The 20,823-nt window shown below is 49.4% G+C and overlaps 1 protein-coding gene across 5 annotated transcripts in view; it reads left to right on the top strand.

Annotated features, from left to right (window-relative positions):
* The window catches only part of LRRC9 (leucine rich repeat containing 9), a 212,075-nt gene that overhangs the window by 128,332 nt on the left and 62,920 nt on the right, over positions 1-20,823 (top strand). For all 5 annotated transcript variants that reach the window (XR_013264863.1, XM_077464391.1, XM_077464390.1 and 2 more), the window contains 3 exons: positions 8,097-8,237; positions 15,248-15,425; positions 18,514-18,734. Coding sequence is in view for 4 of the 5 variants with exons in the window: in XM_077464391.1 (XP_077320517.1) it covers positions 8,097-8,237; positions 15,248-15,425; positions 18,514-18,734 (540 nt within the window). In the remaining variant the exon portion in view is untranslated. The remainder of the gene's footprint in view (positions 1-8,096; positions 8,238-15,247; positions 15,426-18,513; positions 18,735-20,823) is intronic.

Here is a 20,823-nt window from a genome sequence, read left to right as displayed (position 1 = left end):
TTGAATTCATCCGCTATCCGATGCGGGAGGCCGACATTCACATTCGCCGCCGACCTAATTTGGGGGACATAGGTCCGTGTCTTAATGTCCTTGACCGCCCGCGCCAGAATACGTCCGCACTTATTTCCGGATTCATAGGCTACCAATCTGCATTTTTGTAACGCTGCCTTGGCTTTGTAGCCAAGGAGGTCATTAACCTGGCTCCTAAGAGAGGAAAGTTCAGCCTCCACGGATGGATCCAGGGAGGCTTTGTGTTGCAGCTCCAAAACCTGGAGTTTGGCCAGGAGCGAGTCCAATTGTTTCCCGGTCGCCTTCTTAATGCGCGAACCGTGTTTAATCAGGACACCTCGAATAACTGTTTTGTGTGCTTCCCATACCGCCCCCGGAGGGGAGTCAGCCGTTGTGTTTGTCTGAAAATAGAAAGTAAGTTCCCTATTCACCTCGTCCAGTATCTCCGGTTTCTGTAACAAACTTTCATTAAGACGCCAGAAGCGTGCCCTCCGGGATAAATCGGCGGACAGCTTGTAGGTCAATATAGTGGGGGCATGGTCCGACCATGTCCTTTGACCTATAGAGGAGGCCTGAACCGCATGCAGTTGTCTATGGGGTATTAGAAAAAAATCTATTCTCGTGTATATTCTATGGGGAGGGGAATAGAACGTATAGTCCCGTTCACCCGGGTGTTGTAAGCGCCAGATATCTACCAGTTGTGACTCATGGAGACACTTGGTGATACGTTTACGGGCACTAATAGGGAAGGAGGACGAACCCGCCGAAGTGTCCACGTCAGGGGCCAGAGGCACGTTCCAGTCCCCCCCCAGTAGCAGTTGGCCCTCCTGAAAGTCAGTCAATTTAGTCAAAACACGTCGCACAAACGCGTCCTGGCCTTCGTTTGGGGCATAGACATTCGCTAGCGTCAACCGCACATCTCCCACTAGACCTTTAAGAAAGACATAACGCCCTTCCGGGTCTATCCTAGAATCCGTAAGAGTCCAGGGCACTTTACAGGAGATGAGGATGGAGGCTCCCCGGGATTTCGTTTTATTAGTGAATGGTATGACAAAGGAAAGAATCTGTTCTTAAGAACTGGCAACCTATCCTCTTTAAAGTGAGTTTCCTGGATATAGGCGATATCAACTTTTGCTCTTTTCAAGTCGTGTATCAACATACGGCGTTTCTCTGGAGTGTTAAGACCTTTCGCATTCAAGGAGTATAGAGTTAGGCTGTCCATCCTCAACCAGAGAGGGAGAGAAAAAAAAAAAAAAAAAAGGGGGGGGGGGGGAAGGAGTTGGAAGGGAAGGTCTGAACAACGGGGGGAAAAGGGAAGGTTAGAAACTAAAGACAAGCAAGATGCTTGTTTGGCAAGTCTCTACCAGAAAAGGCAGAGAGCCTGCCGGCCTAAGTGGGGAAGCGACCTGGAACAGCCAAGGAGGGGAGCCACCGCCTCCCCCCGACCTCCCGGAGCCCGTGGAGATGTATGGGCATGAGCCGCCAGTATCCGCAGGCCCCCCCATCCCATCCCCCCGACCCCAAAACGGGGTGGCAGGGGGGAGGAGGGAGGGCAAACGGCAGGAGCCGCCCACTCCGCCCCAGAAACAGCCAACCATGCCCCCCCATCCCAGGGGTCACTCAGCCGAGACCAACCGGGTCTATGTCATCAGAAAACCTGGAGGACCACGGCAAATTTCCCACCTCTAGCCCCACAGTGAAAAATCCCCCGTTCCAGCAACCGAGAATTCCCCTCTCGGTCTCTCAGCAGGCACGGGGGGGAATAATTTGCAGCGGCGTGGCAGGTACCAGGCGCAACGCACCCGCATCTGCACCTACCACCCCGCTCAGTTGGGCTTACAGCCTGGCGACCAATCCCCCCCAGTCAAATATAGAGCAGTATCCGGTACATTCAGGGTTATAAATATGCGGAATCAGAACCCAATAGAGATCTATAAAAAACAGAGGCAAAACATAGAGGAAAACAATATAACATTAGGCATGTAACAGTAACAATCAGTTAACCAGGGGAACGCCCCAGCCAAAACATCCCCGTCCCCCACCAGCCGGGGGGGGGGGCAGTCATCCCACCCGGAAGGAGGAGGGGGACCAAAAATGGCCCCCCCACCACCCCAGGAGGGCCGCCCCCCCCCAAAGGCAAGAGAGGGGGAACCCGCACCCCCGGCACCCCGCATGAACAGTCACAAAGTCGGGGCAACCCCCATAGTACATCAGCAGGTCCAGCATCCGGAATGTCACCTCAGTTGGACGCAGCCCGGCAGTCCCTCCAAGGCGCCGGAGGCAGTGAGGGGGAACATCCCACGGTCAGGGGGGGGGGCCCACAAGGCAATCCACAGAGCACAGGGGGAGAGGGACTCCCCCCCAGGGGCCCAGGTCCTCCAGGGAGGCGGGGCGGTGGGCGGATGGGGCAGGGGCGATCCACGGCACCCCGCCCTCTCGTGACGGGTAGCTACCCATAGACAGTGGTATCACCCGGCCATCTAAGAAAAAATGTTGAGGAAAGTCTGGAGCCAGCCCCCACCCCCCCCCCCAGCAGTCATACATAGTCAGGACTCCAATGCATCCATGCCGGTATAAATGAAACCATCTGTGGGAAACGTAGACTGGGCTCAAGGGGGACCGAGCCCTATCCCGGCAAGGCTAACACCCGTAGCGAGGGTCCGGTCCGCAACCTAGAGGGAGAATCCCTCACAACTCACGTGTCCCCTCCGGAGTAGCCGCCCGTGACCTCCGGCGCTGCCTCTGAAATCTCGGCTGGATGCCTCCCCGCGCAGGGTGCGAGCCTGAATGCCCCCCCAATGGAGGCAGAAACGCCAGCCAGTTCTGCACTCTGATGGGCTCAATGTCCAGAAAGGTGAATAAAGCCGGCAGGTCCCGCGGCGTCCGGAGATGAAACGACCGTTGATCCCTCCGGAATATAACAGACAGCGGATATCCCCAGCGGTAGGTAGCACCTCTCCGGCGGGCCGCTTCTAGCACCGGGCGGAGCACGGCTCTAGAAACATCAGGTAGAACCTTGACCGTTGCGCCGTCAAAATCCGTCTCCCCGCCTCCCATGCTCTGCGAATAATCAATTCCTTATGCGAGTAGTGATGGAGGCGGCAAATGACATCTCTCGGTCTGCTGGGATCCTGTGACTTCGGACCTAGCGCACGGTGAATCCGATCGAATTCCAGGGTCGGGGGTAGGGGATCACCCGGGAGCGTGCGGAAGATAGCAGTGGCAGAGGCCGCGAGGTCCTCCGGTCCGGTCGCTTCTGGAAGACCACGCAGACGGAGGTTGTTCCGCCTGCTCCTGTCCTCCATCTCTTCCTGGTGCAGCTGGAGCATCGTCGCGGCGTCGATATGGGCATCTTGCAGGCGTTCCAGCGCGCTGACTCTGGTCTCTAGGTCTGCTGCAGTGGCCTCCCCCGCCGCCAGCCTAACAGTCACTGAGCCCAGTTCCTCTCGCACCTCCTGCATGTCCTTGCGGTGCTGTGTCTCAAGGCGGCCGATGAGGGACTCTATGTCAGTCTTTGTGGGGAGAGCCCTGAGAAGCGCCCACATCTTGGCCATACCCTCGGGCTCCAGGGAGCCCGCCCGCGGGGCTCCCGATCCCGATTGCAAGGCAGGGGGGATATCAGTAAAAGAATCCGACTCCACGGAGGCCGCTGGAGATGCCGGCTGACTCCGCCGATCAGCCCCGCCCACTCCACGCGGGTCCGCCATTGTAGGTGCAGCGGGGGGGGTCTGGGATCGCCGCAGAAATTGGTCAAGGGAGCCTCCAGAGTCCCGCAGTCTCACCTGTCCGATCTTCCCCCCCGTTCTCCGCTTCTTAGCTGGCATGCCGTGATCAAAGTCAGTAGTTTAGAGCATGGTAGGCTCCGGTGTTCAGGAGGAGGACGGGAGCTCGAGGCAAAAGCGTCCTCACTCAGCCATGTCCAGGCCACGCCCCCCTCTATTGGATTTTTTAAACTTTTTTAACTAATAAAAAAATGAAAAGTGGGGTGTGCAAAATTATTCGGCCCCCTTGTGTTAATACTTTGTAGAGCCACCTTTTGCTGCAATTACAGCAGCAAGTCGCTTGGGGTATGTCTCTATCAGTTTTGCACATCGAGAGACTGAAATTCTTGCCCATTCTTCCTTGCAAAACAGCTCGAGCTCAGTGAGGTTGGATGGAGAGTGTTTGTGAACAGCAGTTTTTAGCTCTTTCCACAGATTCTTGATTGGATTCAGGTCTGGACTTTGACTTGGCCATTCTAACACCTGGATACGTTTATTTGTGAACCATTCCTTTGTAGATTTTGCTGTATGTTTGGGATCATTGTCTTGTTGGAAGTTTTCATTCAGAATGGTCCTGTATTTGGCTGCATCCATCTTCCCCTCAATTTTAACCATCTTCCCTGTCCCTGCTAAAGAAAAGCAGACCCAAACCATGATGCTGCCACCACCATGTTTGACAGTGGGGATGGTGTGTTGAGGGTGATGAGCTGTGTTGCTTTTACGCCAAACATATCGTTTTGCATTGTGGGCAAAAAGTTGGATTTTGGTTTCATCTGACCAGAGCAACTTCTTCCACATGTTTGGTGTGTCTCCCAGGTGGCTTGTGGCAAACTTTAGACAAGACTTTTTATGGATATCTTTGAGAAATGGCTTTCTTCTTGCCACTCTTCCATAAAGGCCAGATTTGTGCAGTGTACGACTGATTGTTGTCCTATGGACAGACTCTCCCACCTCAGCTGTAGTTCTCTGCAGTTCATCCAGAGTGATCATGGGCCTCTTGGCTGCATCTCTGATCAGTCTTCTCCTTGTCTGAGCTGAAAGTTTAGAGGGACGGCTAGGTCTTGGTAGATTTGCAGTGGTCTGATACTCCTTCCATTTCAAAATGATCGCTTGCACAGTGCTCCTTGGGATGTTTAAAGCTTGGGAAATCTTCTCCACAACAGTATTACGGACCTGCCTGGTGTGTTCCTTGGTCTTCATGATGCTCTCTGCGCTTTCAACAGAACCCTGAGACTATCACAGAGCAGGTGCATTTATACAGACACTTGATTACACACAGGTGGATTCTATTTATCACCATCAGTCATTTAGGACAACATTGGATCATTCAGGCCGCGTACACACGGGCGGACTGTTCGCCCAACCTTGTCCGCTGAACAGTGTTTGGGCGGACAGTCCGCCCGTGTGTGGGCTTTCAGCGGACAGTTTCAGCGGACAGTTGGACGGACAAAGTCTTTCGGAAATTCCGAAAAACTGTCCGCTGAAACTGTGTTTGAGCGAACAGTCCGCCCGTGTGTAGGCTACTTTCGAAATGAGCAAACTGTTCCCGCTCGGAAAGTCCGCCCATTTCGAGCGCGTGTACAGGTAGGCGGGGCCCGCGAAGGAGACGTCGCGGGCTCCGCCGCCTGGAATGGGCTTAAAGGGGAACCCCAACGCCGAAAAAAATCGGCGTGGGGGTTCCCCCAAAGTCCACACCAGACCCTTGTCCGAGCACGCTACCCGGCCGGCCAGGAAAGGGGGGCGAGCGAGCGCGCCCCCCCTCCTGAGCCGTACCAGGCCGCGTGCCCTCAACATGGGGGGTGCCTTGGGGAAGGGGGGGCCGCGCGGCCCCCCCACCCCAAAGCACCTTGTCCCCATGTTGATGAGGACAAGGGCCTCTTCCCGACAACCCTGGCCGTTGGTTGTCGGGGTCTGCGGGCGGGGGGCTTATCGGAATCCGGGAGCCACCTTTAAGAAGGGGGCCCCCGGATACCGGCCCCCCACCCTATGTAAATGAGTATGGGGTACAATGTACCCCTACCCATTCACCTGTGAAATAAAGTACAAAAAAAAACACAACACAGGGAAAAAATATTTTATTGCACAGCTCCGGGGGTCTTCCGTCTTCGGGGGTCTTCTCGCCGGACTCCTCCGCTATCTGTGTGTAGCTCTTTTACTAGCGGAGGAGTCCGGCTTTCTTCCTCCCCGCCGCCGGCCTCTTCTCCCGACTTCGGGGGTCTTGTCCCCCTCTTCGGTTCTTCTGCCGGGCCACCGCGCCTTCTTGTAGCTCTTTTACAGGCGGTGGCCCGGTCTTCTGTCGCCGCTGCCTTCCGTTCTTCTGTCGCCGCCTTCGGTTCTTCTGCCGGGCCACCGCGCCTTCTTGTAGCTCTTTTACAGGCGGTGGCCCGGTCTTCTGTCGCCGCTGTCGCCGTCGCCGCCTTCCGTTCTTGTTCTTCTTCTTGTTCTTCTTGTTCTTCTCCAGGAGATGTTGACACGTCGCTCTCTCCGGCCGGAATGCCAGAGCCGCGCTGTGCGGTCACTTATATAGTGACAATGGGGCGGTGTCACATGGTATATGTCACATGGGTTGGTCACATGGGTTGATGTCACATGGGGACTATGACATCGTAAGGGGGCGGGGTCACCATGTGACCAACCCATGTGACATATACCATGTGACACCGCCCCATTGTCACTATATAAGTGGCAGCGGAGCGTGTCCCTGGCATTCCGGCCGGAGAGCTCGTCGAGTCAACATCTCCAGGAGAAGAAGAAGAAGAAGAAGAACAAGAAGAAGAAGAAGAACAAGAACGGAAGGCGGCGGCGGCGGCGGCGACGACAGCGGCGACAGAAGACCGGGCCACCGCCTGTAAAAGAGCTACAAGAAGGCGCGGTGGCCCGGCAGAAGAACCGAAGAGGGGGACAAGACCCCCGAAGTCGGGAGAAGAGGCCGGCGGCGGGGAGGAAGAAAGCCGGACTCCTCCGCTAGTAAAAGAGCTACACACAGATAGCGGAGGAGTCCGGCGAGAAGACCCCCGAAGACGGAAGACCCCCGGAGCTGTGCAATAAAATATTTTTTCCCTGTGTTGTGTTTTTTTTTGTACTTTATTTCACAGGTGAATGGGTAGGGGTACATTGTACCCCATACTCATTCACATAGGGTGGGGGGCCGGTATCCGGGGGCCCCCTTCTTAAAGGTGGCTCCCGGATTCCGATAAGCCCCCCGCCCGCAGACCCCGACAACCAACGGCCAGGGTTGTCGGGAAGAGGCCCTTGTCCTCATCAACATGGGGACAAGGTGCTTTGGGGTGGGGGGGCCGCGCGGCCCCCCCTTCCCCAAGGCACCCCCCATGTTGAGGGCACGCGGCCTGGTACGGCTCAGGAGGGGGGGCGCGCTCGCTCGCCCCCCTTTCCTGGCCGGCCGGGTAGCGTGCTCGGACAAGGGTCTGGTGTGGACTTTGGGGGAACCCCCACGCCGATTTTTTTCGGCGTTGGGGTTCCCCTTTAAGCCCATTCCAGGCGGCGGAGCCCGCGACTTCTCCTTCACGGGCCCCGCCTACCTGTACACGCGCTCGAAATGGGCGGATTTGCCTCCGCCTTACGTGGGCGAGTCCGTTCATTTCAAAAGTTGAGCGGACTGTTTGGCAAACAGTTCGCTGAAACAGTCCGCTCGTGTGTGGGCAAGTCCGCTCATGCAAATTTTGAGCGGACTGTTTGCCGAAACTGTTTGACGAACAAGGTTGGGCAAACAGTCCGCGCGTGTGTACGCGGCCTCAGAGATCCTCGCTGAACTTCTGGAGTGAGTTTGCTGCACTGAAAGTAAAGGGGTCGAATAATTTTGCACTCACAACCTTTCAGTTTTTTATTTGCTAAAAAAGTTTAAAATATCCAATAGATTTCGTTCCACTTCACAATTGTGTCCCACTTGTTGGTGATTCTTCACAAAAAATAAAAAATGTATATCTTTATGTTTGAAGCCCAAAATGTGGCAAAAGGTTGAAAAGTTCAAGGGGGCCGAATACTTTCGCAAGGCACTGTATATATGTGTAAGAATCTCCTGTCGCTGGCAACATATCGCTATTCATCGTCTCTCACCTGCCCTGTCCTGGGTAAGATGTATTGTCTCCAGCACAATAACCAGCCCTTTAGTGATTCTGTCAAATGTACGAGGGGGGCTTGAGGACCAGTAAGCTGAAATATATACAATTTTTGTTCCTGGTTTATAACATAGTGTGATTTATTTTTTTATTTTTTTTAACATGCATGTCTATTATCTAAGTATGCTATGTCTAAATAAATTTGTTGTATAAGTAGTGTAGATCATATTGATATTTTCTATATCTGCAGGCATCGCTGCTATTGAGTGCCAGAACAGACCATGTGAAACCCCGATGCCTTAGTCTATTACCTTCTGCTCAGATACTCTCTCATATAAGCAAGAACTGTCTGGATCCATATGCTGATTTTAACAACAGCTGGTATCTTAGGGTAAGAAAAATATTAAAATAGACATATGGCAGATTATGTAATAATAAATCTGATACGCAAAGGAAGTAAAACATATTTTGATATTTCCCTTATAAATATAACATTTTACATGTCTGTTTAAGTAAACATGTAGGCAAATAACGAAATACACAATTGAAAGACAAGTGGCTTGCCTGCCAATAAATGTGTAATTTTGTTCTGCCAATTTTCTTCCAGACACACCTGATATGGACTGTAAAAGTTTCTTGGCATTTAATTCTCTCTAGTACAGTCAAAGCAATACATCTTGCTCACAATTGTGATTGGATAATGAAGGAACAGTCGTTTACTGATAATGATATCTCTGCCCTCTCCGGTTATTAAGCTCAATTTGTTAGCTCAGTAGTATTGTGCTCTGCAGCAAAGCCTGACAAGTATCAAGTGAGGCCCCTTCTTCTCTAAAGCTAGCTTTAAGCCTGGTGCACATGGGCCAAAAATTATTTTGGACTTTTAATCCGTGTGTACAGCTGTCTGTTCAACAGAAGCCGGCCATGCTGGGTAACCAGCATTCGATCAACGTTTACAGCCAATGGCTGTAAACAATGATCAGGGTATTCTGGTGGGAGAGGACTCCCCCTGTGAGAATACAAATGGGGGTTATTTACTAGAGCTGGAGCGTGCAAAATCTGGTGCAGCTCTACATAGAAACCAATCAGCTTGCCAAAGCTTAAAGCGATATTAACCCCCCTGGCGGTATTCCCGAATCTGGCTCGGGGTGAAAATTTAGTACCATTAGCGTTAACCCCGAGCCACACTTGGGACCGCATCCCAGGATCCAGGAAGAGGTTACTTGCCTTGTCCCCTGGATCCAGCGGTGTCTCCCCGCAGTGCGAGCGAGCTGTCCTCCGCTCAATGTATCACATCGCGGGGCTCCGTTCCCTGCGAGCGTTGCGACGCATGGGGACGGAGAACGGCGCCAAATTTGTCCGACCGTGTATATGCAACACCAGTTTCGGACAAAATCCTACGGATTTTGTTGTCGTAATGTCTGACCCTGTGTACAAGGGCTAACTGATAATAATGGGGCACTATTCCTCCCATTATACCTAATGATGGGGCACTGATGCTGGTATATTATCTACTCCAACTAGCCACAGTCCGCCCCCCCCCCCCCCCCCCGAAATCCTGAAGGACAGTAAACAGGCTCTTTGCTTTGAAAGTTTGGAAAACCCTGAATTAGGTTATTTAAACCTGCATATACAGTATCTCACAAAAGTGAGTACACCCCTCACATTTTTGTAAATATTTTATTATATCTTTTCATGCGACAACACTGAAGAAATTACTTTGCTACAATGTAAAGTAGTGCTTGTACAGCTTGTATAACCGTGTAAATTTGCTGTCCCCTCAAAATAACTCAACACGGAGCTATTATTGCCTAAACTACTGGCAAGAAAAGTGAGTACACCCCTAAGTCAAAATATGTCGAAATTGGGTCCAATTAGCCATTTTCCCTCCCCGGTGTCATGTGAATGTGACTCGTTAGTGTTACAAGGTCTCAGGTTTGAATGGGAAGCAGGTGTGTTAAATTTGGTGTTATCGCTCTCACTCTCTCATACTGATCACTGGAAGTTCAACATGCCACCTCATGGCAGGAGGATCTGAAAAAAAGAATTGTTGCTCTACTTAAAGATGGCCTAAGCTATAAGAAGATTGCCAAGACCCTGAAACTGAGCTTAAGTATGGTGGCCAAGACCATACAGTGGTTTAACAGGACATTTTCCACTTAGAACAGACCTCGCCATATTTGACTAAAGAAGTTGAGTACACGTGCGTGATATCCAGAGGTTGTCTTTGGGAAATAGATGTTTGAGTGCTACCAGCATTCCTGCAGAGGTTGAAGGGGTGGGAGGGTCAGCCTGTCAGCGCTCAGACTATATGCCGCACACTGCATTAAATTGGTCTGCTTGGCTGTCGTCCCAGAAGGAAGCCTCTTCTAAAGATGATGCAAAAGAAAGCCCACAAACATTTTGCTGAAGACAAGCAGACTGGAACCATGGATTACTGGAACCATGTCCTGTGGTACTGATGAGACCAAGATATACTTATTTGGTTAAGATGGTGTCAAGCGTGTGTGGCGGCAACCAGGTGAGGAGTACAAAGACAAGTGTGTGTTGCCTACAGTCAAACATGGTGGTGGGAGTGTCATGGTCTGGAGCTGCATGAGTGTTGCGAGGACTGGGGAGCTACATTTCATTGAGGGAACCATGAATGCCAACATGTACTGTGACCTACTGAAGCAGAGGATGATCCCATCCATTTGAAGATTGGGCTGCAGGGCAGTGTTCCAACCTAACAACCCCAAACACACCTCCAAGACGACCACTGAGTTGCTAAAGAAGCTGAGGGTAAAGGTGATGGACTGGTCAAGAATGTCTCCAAAACTAAACCCTATTGAGAATCTGTGGGGCATCCTCTAACTGAAGGTGGAGGAGCACAAGGTCTCTAACATCCACCAGCTCAGTGATGTCATCATGGTGGAGTAGTGGAGGACTCCAGTGGCAATCTGTGAAGCTCTGGTGAACTCCATGCCCAAGAGGGTTAAGGCAGTGCTGGAAAATAATGGTGGCCATACAAAATATTGAGACTTTGGGCCCAATTTGGACATTTTCACTTAGGGGTTTACTCCCTTTTGTTGCCAGCAGTTTAGACATGAAAGGCTGTGTGTTGAGTTATTTTGAGGGCACAGAAAATGTGTATGGTTATACAAGCTGTACGCTCACTACCTTACATTGTAGCAAAGTATAGTTCCTTTAGTGTTGTCACATGAAAAGATATAATAAAATATTTATAAAAATGTGAGGGGTGTACTCACTTTTGTGAGATACTGTAGGCAGTGACGGCTCATCCATTAAGGGTACCCGGGCGCCGCCCTCTCTCTCACCCCACCCCCCTATATGCATAGCATGAATCTATCCATTGCTGCCATGGCCGCCCCTATTTGTGTGTCCGGCCCCTTTCGGGGCACCAAATTACAGCAGCAAGTGATTTTTGTTTAAGCACCTGATTAGAGCCAGAGGCTCTAATAGGCTTCAGAATTGTGTGGGCTCGGGTCGCAGAGCATGCGACCTGGAGCCCACCCTGGTGTGTTGCAACAGTGAATGAATATTCGCTTTTGAAACACTGATCCTCAATCCGGCCAATCAGGTGTGAGACCCGTTTTTCTGATTGGCCAAAAAGAGAAGACTCCCAATTGACTGCCAAGGAGGAGGGAAATAACGGACGCCCTGGCCGTGGAGAGTAGGAGAACACACAGAACAGTGTAAAGATTGGAGATTTACCATCAGTTGCAGGAAACCTATTTGTGAATGTTAAAGTGTTTGTAACCCTAAAAAAACAACTCGGATCCTGTTCCTTTAAGGCATGAATAACAGCACATTGTTTGTGCTGTGCAACTCTTCTCTTCCTAACTTATAATTAAACTTGGTTGATCCTCCCAGTTCCTGTGTGACCACGACAATCATGGCTGCTGAGCCCTAATTACCGTGGTCAGGTTACATGCTTCATCATCTGCAGCTCTCATCTCTCCTCTGACAGTCTTTCCTCCCTTCCAGTCAGCATGAGATCGCTCTTCCTCTATTCAGCTGCATAATGCAGCACATATTAATGTATGCCATGCAGATATGTTGCCATTAATGAAAGTGTAAGTGTTTTTTAGAAATGAAAAGGCCAAATGCAATTTCTGACACCGCAGCTGTGTAATCACGTGATCCCCTATGCTGGCCGGCTTTGATCATCAGAGAGAAGCCAGAGGGGCCGAGATTCCCCTCTGCTGGCCGGCTGACGTCACAGGGGAATCTCGGCTTCTCCTGCTTCTCTCCGTAGATCGAGGCCAGCCAACAGAGGGGGATTCCGTGACCGCACAGCTGCGGTCAGAAATGGTATTTAGCCTTTTAATATTCAGAAGCAAATCCAGCAGGCTGGTTGTACCCAGGTTGATCAATTAATCAACTTGGTATACAGGCATACCCCACTTTAAGTACACAATGGGGCTTATTTACTAAAGCTGGAAAGTGCAAAATCAGACTCACTTCTGCATAGAAACCAATGAGCTTCCAGATTTTATTACCAAAGCTTAATTGAAGAAGCTGGTGTTAGAAGCTCATTGGTTTCTAAGCAGAAGTGAGCCTGATTTTGCACTTTCCAGTTTTAGTAAATAATACCCATTGAGTACTAAAAAGTGGGGTATGCCTGTATTCAGCCTGCCCATTGGTTCAAAGGAACCGGCCAAGATTTGAACCATGTATGGCCGACCTTAGGGTTCCTGAAGAGATTGCTTGGGGTTCTGTGAGCAATGAGTAATTTCTGCCTCTTGTATAAAGTCCCACTAACACTATTGATCTTTTTGACTATCTTTAAGGGGGTAAATCTTCCCAATTACCACAGGTGTAAGAAGCATTCTTCCCACTGATCATCCTACACATTGTGTATCTTGAGTTGTAAATATAATATTTTTCAGTAGGGGTTCCCTGAAACTGAAAAATTAATTCAAGGGTTCCTCTGTCAAAAAGGTTGAGAAAGGCTGGCTAAGGCCGCGTACACACGGGCGGACTGTTCGCTCAACTTTGTCCGCTGAACAGTGTTTCAGCGGACAGTCCGCTCGTGTGTGGGGCTTCAGCGGACAGTTTCAGCAGACAGTTTGACGAACAAAGTTTTTCGGAAATTCCGAAAAACTGTCCGCTGAAACTTGGTTTGAGCGGACAGTCCGCCCGTGTGTAGGCCACTTTCGAAATGAGCAAACTGTTCCCGCTCGGAGGAAAGTCTGCTCATTTCGAGCGCGTCTCCAGGTAGGCGGGGCCCGCGAAGGAGACGTCGCGGACCCCGCCGCCTGGTATGGACTTAAAGGGGAACCCCAACGCCGAAAAAAATCGGCATAGGGGTCCCCCCAAAGTCCACAACAGACCCTTGTCCGAGCACGCTACCCGGCCGGCCAGGAAAGGGGGGCGAGCGAGCGCGCCCCCCCCTCCCGAGCCGTACCAGGCCGCGTGCCCTCAACATGGGGGGTGCCTTGGGGAAGGGGGGGCCGCGCGGCCCCCCCACCCCAAAGCACCTTGTCCCCATGTTGATGAGGACAAGGGCCTCTTCCCGACAACCCTGGCCGTTGGTTGTCGGGGTCTGCGGGCGGGGGGCTTATCGGAATCCGGGAGCCCCCTTTAATAAGGGGGCCCCCGGATACCGGCCCCCCACCCTATGTGAATGAGTATGGGGTACAATGTACCCCTACCCATTCACCTGTAAAATAAAAGTACCCAAAAAAAAACACAACACACGAGATAAAATATTTTATTGCACAGCTCCGGGGGTCTTCCGTCTTCGGGGGTCTTCTCGCCGGACTCCTCCGCTATCTTCTTGTAGCTCTTTTGCTAGCGGAGGAGTCCGGCTTTCTTCCTCCCCGCCGCCGGCCTCTTCTCCCGACTTCGGGGGTCTTGTCCCCCTCTTCGGTTCTTCTGCCGGGCCACCGCGCCTTCTTATAGCTCTTTTGCAGGCGGTGGCCCGGTCTTCTGTCGCCGCTGTCGCCGTCGTCGCCGCCGCCTTCCGTTCTTCTTCTTCTTCTTCAGGAGATGTTGACACGTCGCTCTCTCCGGCCGGAATGCCAGAGCCGCGCTGTGCGGCCACTTATATAGTGACAATGGGGCGGTGTCACATGGTATATGTCACATGGGTTGGTCACATGGTGACCCCGCCCCCTTACGATGTCATAGTCCCCATGTGACATCAACCCATGTGACCAACCCATGTGACATATACCATGTGACACCGCCCCATTGTCACTATATAAGTGGCCGCACAGCACGGCTCTGGCATTCCGGCCGGAGAGAGTGACGTGTCAACATCTCCTGAAGAAGAAGAAGAAGAAGAAGAACGGAAGGCGGCGGCGACGACGGCGACAGCGGCGACAGAAGACCGGGCCACCGCCTGCAAAAGAGCTATAAGAAGGCGCGGTGGCCCGGCAGAAGAACCGAAGAGGGGGACAAGACCCCCGAAGTCGGGAGAAGAGGCCGGCGGCGGGGAGGAAGAAAGCCGGACTCCTCCGCTAGCAAAAGAGCTACAAGAAGATAGCGGAGGAGTCCAGCGAGAAGACCCCCGAAGACGGAAGACCCCCGGAGCTGTGCAATAAAATATTTTATCTCGTGTGTTGTGTTTTTTTTTTTTGGGTACTTTTATTTTACAGGTGAATGGGTAGGGGTACATTGTACCCCATACTCATTCACATAGGGTGGGGGGCCGGTATCCGGGGGCCCCCTTATTAAAGGGGGCTCCCGGATTCCGATAAGCCCCCCGCCCGCAGACCCCGACAACCAACGGCCAGGGTTGTCGGGAAGAGGCCCTTGTCCTCATCAACATTGGGCCAAGGTGCTTTGGGGTGGGGGGGCCGCGCGGCCCCCCCTTCCCCAAGGCACCCCCCATGTTGAGGGCATGCGGCCTGGTACGGCTCGGGAGGGGGGGCTCGCTCGCCCCCCTTTCCTGGCCGGCCGGGTAGCGTGCTCGGACAAGGGTCTGTTGTGGACTTTGGGGGGACCCCCACGCCGATTTTTTTCGGCGTTGGGGTTCCCCTTTAAGTACATTCCAGGCGGCGGAGCCCGCGACGTCTCCGTCGCGGGCCCCGCCTACCTACACACGCGCTCGAAATGAGCGGACTGTTGCCTCGTGTGTGGGCGAGTCCGTTCATTTGAAAAGTTGCGCGGACTTAGTACGACAAACAAAGTTTGCCGTATTTGTCCGCTCAAAAAGTGCCGTGTGTGGGCGTGTTCGTTCATTCAAAAGTTTGAGCGGACTGTTTGACGAACTTAGTTTCGGCAGACAGTCCCCGCGTGTGTACGCGGCCTTAGAGTACTTACATAATTTTTTCTGTGACTTTCTAGGTGTTCTGTGCAGATATTAAACTACCACTTAGCTAAAAAATAAAAAATCTTTCCTAGAGTAGGACTAACATGTACACTAAATATATATTTTGTACCAAATTTTTCCAGATAACATCTATAAATTTTGATGGACAAAAACTCTCCAAAATCACAAACTTAGAAAAGCTTGAAAATGTACGTTGGGCATCTTTCAGCAACAATTATCTGACCAAAACCGGAGGCCTGGAAAAATGTACCAAGTTAGAGGAGCTTTGTCTTGATGGAAACAGCATTACAAAACTGGAAGGTATATTCTATAGCTTAATATTCTGTTCGCTAGGTGGTGCTCTACCATTTTGCAGAGTGGAGATAAAATTCAACATGGCCATTCAGCTACTACATAAAACCGATCAAGTGAATAAAAAACATCTGCTAATAACAATAATACAAATACTATTCTTGAGAAAAGGTCCTAGAAAAATGAATTTACTTTAACTCCTTCAGAGATTCTTTTGCACTTCAATTTCTATAGGAAGCAAACAAATGGTGACTGATTTCTATAGGGTGAAAAGCAGTTCCAAAAGAAAGTAACTACTCATGTTCTTTGTTCATTTGCATACATTAGCAAGGGTAAAACTGCTTTAGTCTGGCTCCTCGTTGATTATGGTCATTCAGAGACCTGCTTCGCTCTAGATAATGAAAGCTTGAACAGCCATTAAGCACCAATAACAGTGCAATAATATATATATAACTTTTATTGTTGTTTGACGTGACCTTGAAGAATTAATTAATGCAAGTGGCTTTTGTACTTCTATAACAGCATACGTTTTGGGAGAGAAGTTTAAGTGCCGGTTCAGACGCGATCCAAAAAGCATAGAATCGCATGTCATCTAAAAAAGCATTATCTTGAGTAAAGGCTGTTTGCATATATGTAGTGTGAATTTGATCCAGTTCAAAAAAGGGCCCTGTGTGAGTTTAGTGTGGGTTTGGTGCAAATTTTATCTACAGCTATTCCAAATCACCTTCAGAATTGCATTAGAATCACACCTGTCACAACAGAAATAGCACTGTGAAATCGCATCAGATTTGAAGCTCATCAGGGTGAACCAAGACTAAAGATGTAAAAAGTGGCAGAGCCAATCAATTTGGGTTTTCGTCTGTGGAGAATGATGACAAACTTTCTATGGTGCACTATTCATGATATATTTGTATCTTGTTACACCTTGTTTTTGATAACAGTGTGTATTAAATTGTACTGGCTGTAGCAATTTTGTGTAATTATCTGTTCACTTGTTCTTTGGAGCAAAGATACAATAAGGCCTATTTCACATGGGATTCAGCTTGTATAAGCCCCTGTACACACGGTCGGAGATTTCCACAACCAAATCCATCGGATTTTGCCCGTCGGATTTTGTCCGTCGTATCTTGTCCGAAACTGTTGCATACACACGGTCGGACAAAGTTGGTGAAAAATCCGATCTTTCAGAACGTGATGACGTAATTTCATTACGATGGGACTACATTCAGGCTAGTAGCCAATAGCTTTGATGTAGGAATTTGATCTGAGCATGCGTGGCACTTGGTCCGATCAAAATTCTCTACACATGATCGGAGTATGTCCGACCGGCCCAGTTGGTCGGGAAATATTTCCAACATGTTGGAAAATTTGGTCCGACGGAATCAGTCCGATGCATACCACACACAGTCGGATTATCCGACGACACGGTCCGATAGGACACATTCCGACGGATTCTCCGACCGTGTGTACAAGGGCTAAGAGCAGTGTGACAGCAAGCATTTCTGAAACTTATACACAGCTCTTAGTGGGAGCACTTATTGTCACTTTAAACAAGCTGCAAACAGGCTTCAAGTAGTGCTGAAGCCTTCTAGCAGCACTTTCATTATTATTTGTGTTCACCATTTACAAACTGGAGCTGAATGGTAGTTTTAAAAGCTTCAACAAAGTTTGCTGAAAGCTCTGCAGATGCTTTGCTAAAATGATTGTAAATGCATTTTTTTCTTTGTTGAATGTGGAATTGCACAGAGTGGCCCTGAACCTCCTCTTCTTGGGCTCATCGTCAGTGCTCCTGGCTCCTCCTCTCCGGCAAGTGCTCCCATAGAAAGCCACTTTCTATGAGGGGACTCATGCGGGCTTGCTGTCTACGTCTATAGACACAGACAACGGGACTGAGAGGAGGGGAAGGGAGAGGAGAGCTGAAGAGGAGCGCAGTGCTGGGTCGAATGAGGGCTCAGGTAAATAATAAGGGGTAACGGGGTGATACTGATGCCTAAACATTTTTTTACCTCTATGCAAGAAATGCATTAAGGTAAAAACAGTTTAGAGAAGACTTTATAACCACTTTAAATCCTGCTATTTACACTGATCTTATACAAACTGAAGCCTGTGTGAAACAAGGCTAATGCCAATCTTGTGTAATAAGACCAAGCCAAAGTTCTGGAAGCTGGCATGTAGGCAGGCACAGTCTATTTTATCAACTCCACTGCGGCAATGCAAGTGGAGGAGAAAGTCGAGAGGAAACTGGCTCCTCTATGGTTTCCTTGGTCACAGAGAGGCAGTATGCAATTGGATATTGGTACCCCAAGTGGCTTTGGGGACCATCTTGGGTCAGGCAGAGTCGCTATTTATGACCCTGGCTCCTGGGTTTGGTGCACATGTGGCTAGAGTAGAGACAGGTCATCCAACTGTCAGGGACAGTATTTAGAGGTTCCAGATGAGTAGGGAAAGTGCAGGGACACGACATCCATCCTGGAAGCCTTCCTACTTGAGTACAGACTAGCCAGGCCACGGTTCGCCTCTCAAGACGGATGTTGTCGGCTTACCCAAGACCTTCCCCGGCTGCTCATTGCTGTTGCATTTTGTGAGTGTTCCTGGTAAGGTGCCCTCCCATTGGGCTTGTTGTGTATTGCTGAACTTCAATTTCAATACAGTTCTGTTGTCTGCAACTGGACTCTGAGCACCTACCCACAGGCAGACTTCATATAGTTGCAATATTGCCAAAGTTCAGTCCAAAAGCCTTGATCTTGCTAGTTTATAGAATGTGCTCACTAAAAGCAGGAGCCTCAGGAACATTGAAAAATGATATGCTGATCTACACATTTATGTTTACATACTTTGCTTTACTTCTCCAAAGAAACACTAATGTATTGTGCAGAAAAGCCCTTCTTTCCTTTCCTCATTCTTGCCTGGCTTCTTCTGACGGACGAGCATGCTGGAAAACCAGAATCCGACCAACTTCCGATCAACGCTCTCAGCCAATGGCAGAGAGTGCTGATCGGAGGATTCTGACGGAGGGGCCGTTCATCTGTCAGAACATAGCAGCACAGTGGTGGAGACCGGCTTTACTTTGTAACATGAACATCATATTGTTTTCCAGGCCTTTCAAATCTTGTCAAACTCAGACGTCTCAGTATAAATGACAATAAGCTTACAAGCATTGATAAGGAGGTTATTGATAACCTGTCTCATCTACACTTTCTCTCTGCTGAGAACAATATCATCAGCTGTCTGGCAGGACTACAGAAAGCCTACCTATTAATAGAACTCTACCTGAGCAATAATCGGATCAGTAGCAACCAAGAGATCTACCACCTCAAGGTACGTCACTAATTGTCTATACGTGTACAAAGTAAAAAAATATATAAAGCTGTTGTTTTTATAAGTGCTTACAGTTATTATTTACAGTAGAACTCGTCTAATTGGGTCTTCTGATTTAAAGATTTTTTTAAATAACAAACATGTTATGCCGTATTTATCAGCGTATAACACACACTATTTTCCCCTTAAAATCAGGGGAAAATCATGGATGCGTGTTATACGCCGATCCCCCGGCGATTGTGAGCCTTTCGGCGGCTCTCGGCCGTTCTCGGTGGCTTTCGCCCGCTCTCGAAGTCCCGCGTGAGCCGCCGAGTGTGGCCGAGAGCTGCCAAGAATGTCGAGCGCCGCCGAGATACACAGGACATCCAGCTCTGTATCTCGGCGGCCCATTTTTAAACGGCAAGGCTGCAAATGACACTGACAAGGCTGCATGACAAGGCTGCAAATGACACTGTCAAGGCTATATGACAAGTCTGCAAATGACACTGTCAAGGCTGCATGACAAGGCTGCAAATGACACTGACAAGGCAGCAGATGGACACTGACAAGCGTGCAATGATGAACAAGCCTGCAGATGGACACTGATAAGGCTGCATTGATGCGCATTTAAATGTAAGTTTTTTTTCCTTAAAATTCCCTCCTAAACTTGGGGTGTGTTATACAACAGCGAATGTTATACCAAAAATATATAGTATACCGTATCCGTACCCTAATTACCCCGCATATACTATATTGACAGCGCTAAAACAAAAAAGGGGAAATAATCAAAAAATAAAATATAATAAATATATAGAGGATAAAATATAATAAATATATGGAGGATAATAACTCAGTGTCTAAAAAAAGTCACTAGCAAGTGTCCATAATATCTCCAAACATATATGACTCAATATTCAATTGAGCTATCACACTTTGGAAAAAAGTTCAGAAAAGCAGATCCATCTCCGAAGAAGAAAACACCAGTGTGCGAAGGGTCTGACGGCCGGTGACACCCCTTATGGTAATTCACTCACCAGAACCCAAAGGGTTAACAGGCACTTCACTACGGCTGCAGAAGTAGTCCCACTAGTGTCCCTCCGGAAAATCGTCTTATCATAACACCATAGGTTCCTCTCTCTCGGGCTCCCTGCTCTCTCACCGATAAGAGTTCACTTAATTCTCATTCACAGCTCCAGATCCACATATAGAAAACAATAAAATATAGATTCCATAGTGCAACACAGCTTTATTCATTAAAAACACTCATGCGCTTAAAATCATACGTACACAATGTGCACAGCAAAATGTCACATTTAAAATGTCACTTGCAGCGATAACGAGGTGGTCTCACCGCAGTCCTGAGCGCGTTTGGTCGAATACTGACTCAGCTTCCACGGCGGGTCCCGGGTAACCACTCCGAATAGCCTGCTCTGGTGACGTATAGCTGCCTGGTCACGCCCATACGCGTTTCGTCATCACGTCTTCGTCCGTGGGCGTGGCCAGGCAACGCAGCTAGTCAATTTAAATACCTTGCGGGGCGGGAAGCCAGATCAAAATAACGCCCACGTCCGGCCCCCTCTCCTCGCATTCGATGTGACAATGTAATGACATCGCCGTATAAGCGATCGTCATAACAACGGCCTGCTAAAAATCACTATCTAGCTTAAGGGGAAGGAAATGAAGAAAACCTTCTGCTTTGTTTATTGTTACATGATTAGGTCCCGCCGTGCAAGCCATCAGCATACCGGCCAGGATACTAATAACAAAACCTTATCCTTATTGCCTATCTAAAATACCTGTATGCCTACCCCATCACCTATATTAGTTTAAACAGGGCATATCATTACTATGATATAACAAATCCGGGGCATACTGCTGTAGATATTATGAGTCTACACTAAACCATATTACAATATGCCAAAGTCACCTATGTGCAAACTATAAGTGATCAAAATTATCATTCACTGATCGACCAATAAGCACAAAATCCCAATTATCCAGTCTAGATGACAGAGGTGAGAAAAAATGAAAATGAAAATAAAATAATATGATAGAAAGAAAATATAAGACAAATAAATAAAATAAAAAATAAAAATAAAAATAAAAATAA

The sequence above is a fragment of the Lithobates pipiens genome, unplaced genomic scaffold (assembly GCF_037356315.1).
Source record: "Lithobates pipiens isolate NorthernLeopardFrog02 unplaced genomic scaffold, aLitPip1_a1.2 Scaffold_30, whole genome shotgun sequence".
In the NCBI taxonomy this organism is placed as follows: Eukaryota; Metazoa; Chordata; class Amphibia; order Anura; family Ranidae; genus Lithobates; species Lithobates pipiens.
The sequence above is the reverse complement of the archived record's forward strand: the minus strand, read 5'-3'. Positions and strand labels throughout refer to the sequence as shown.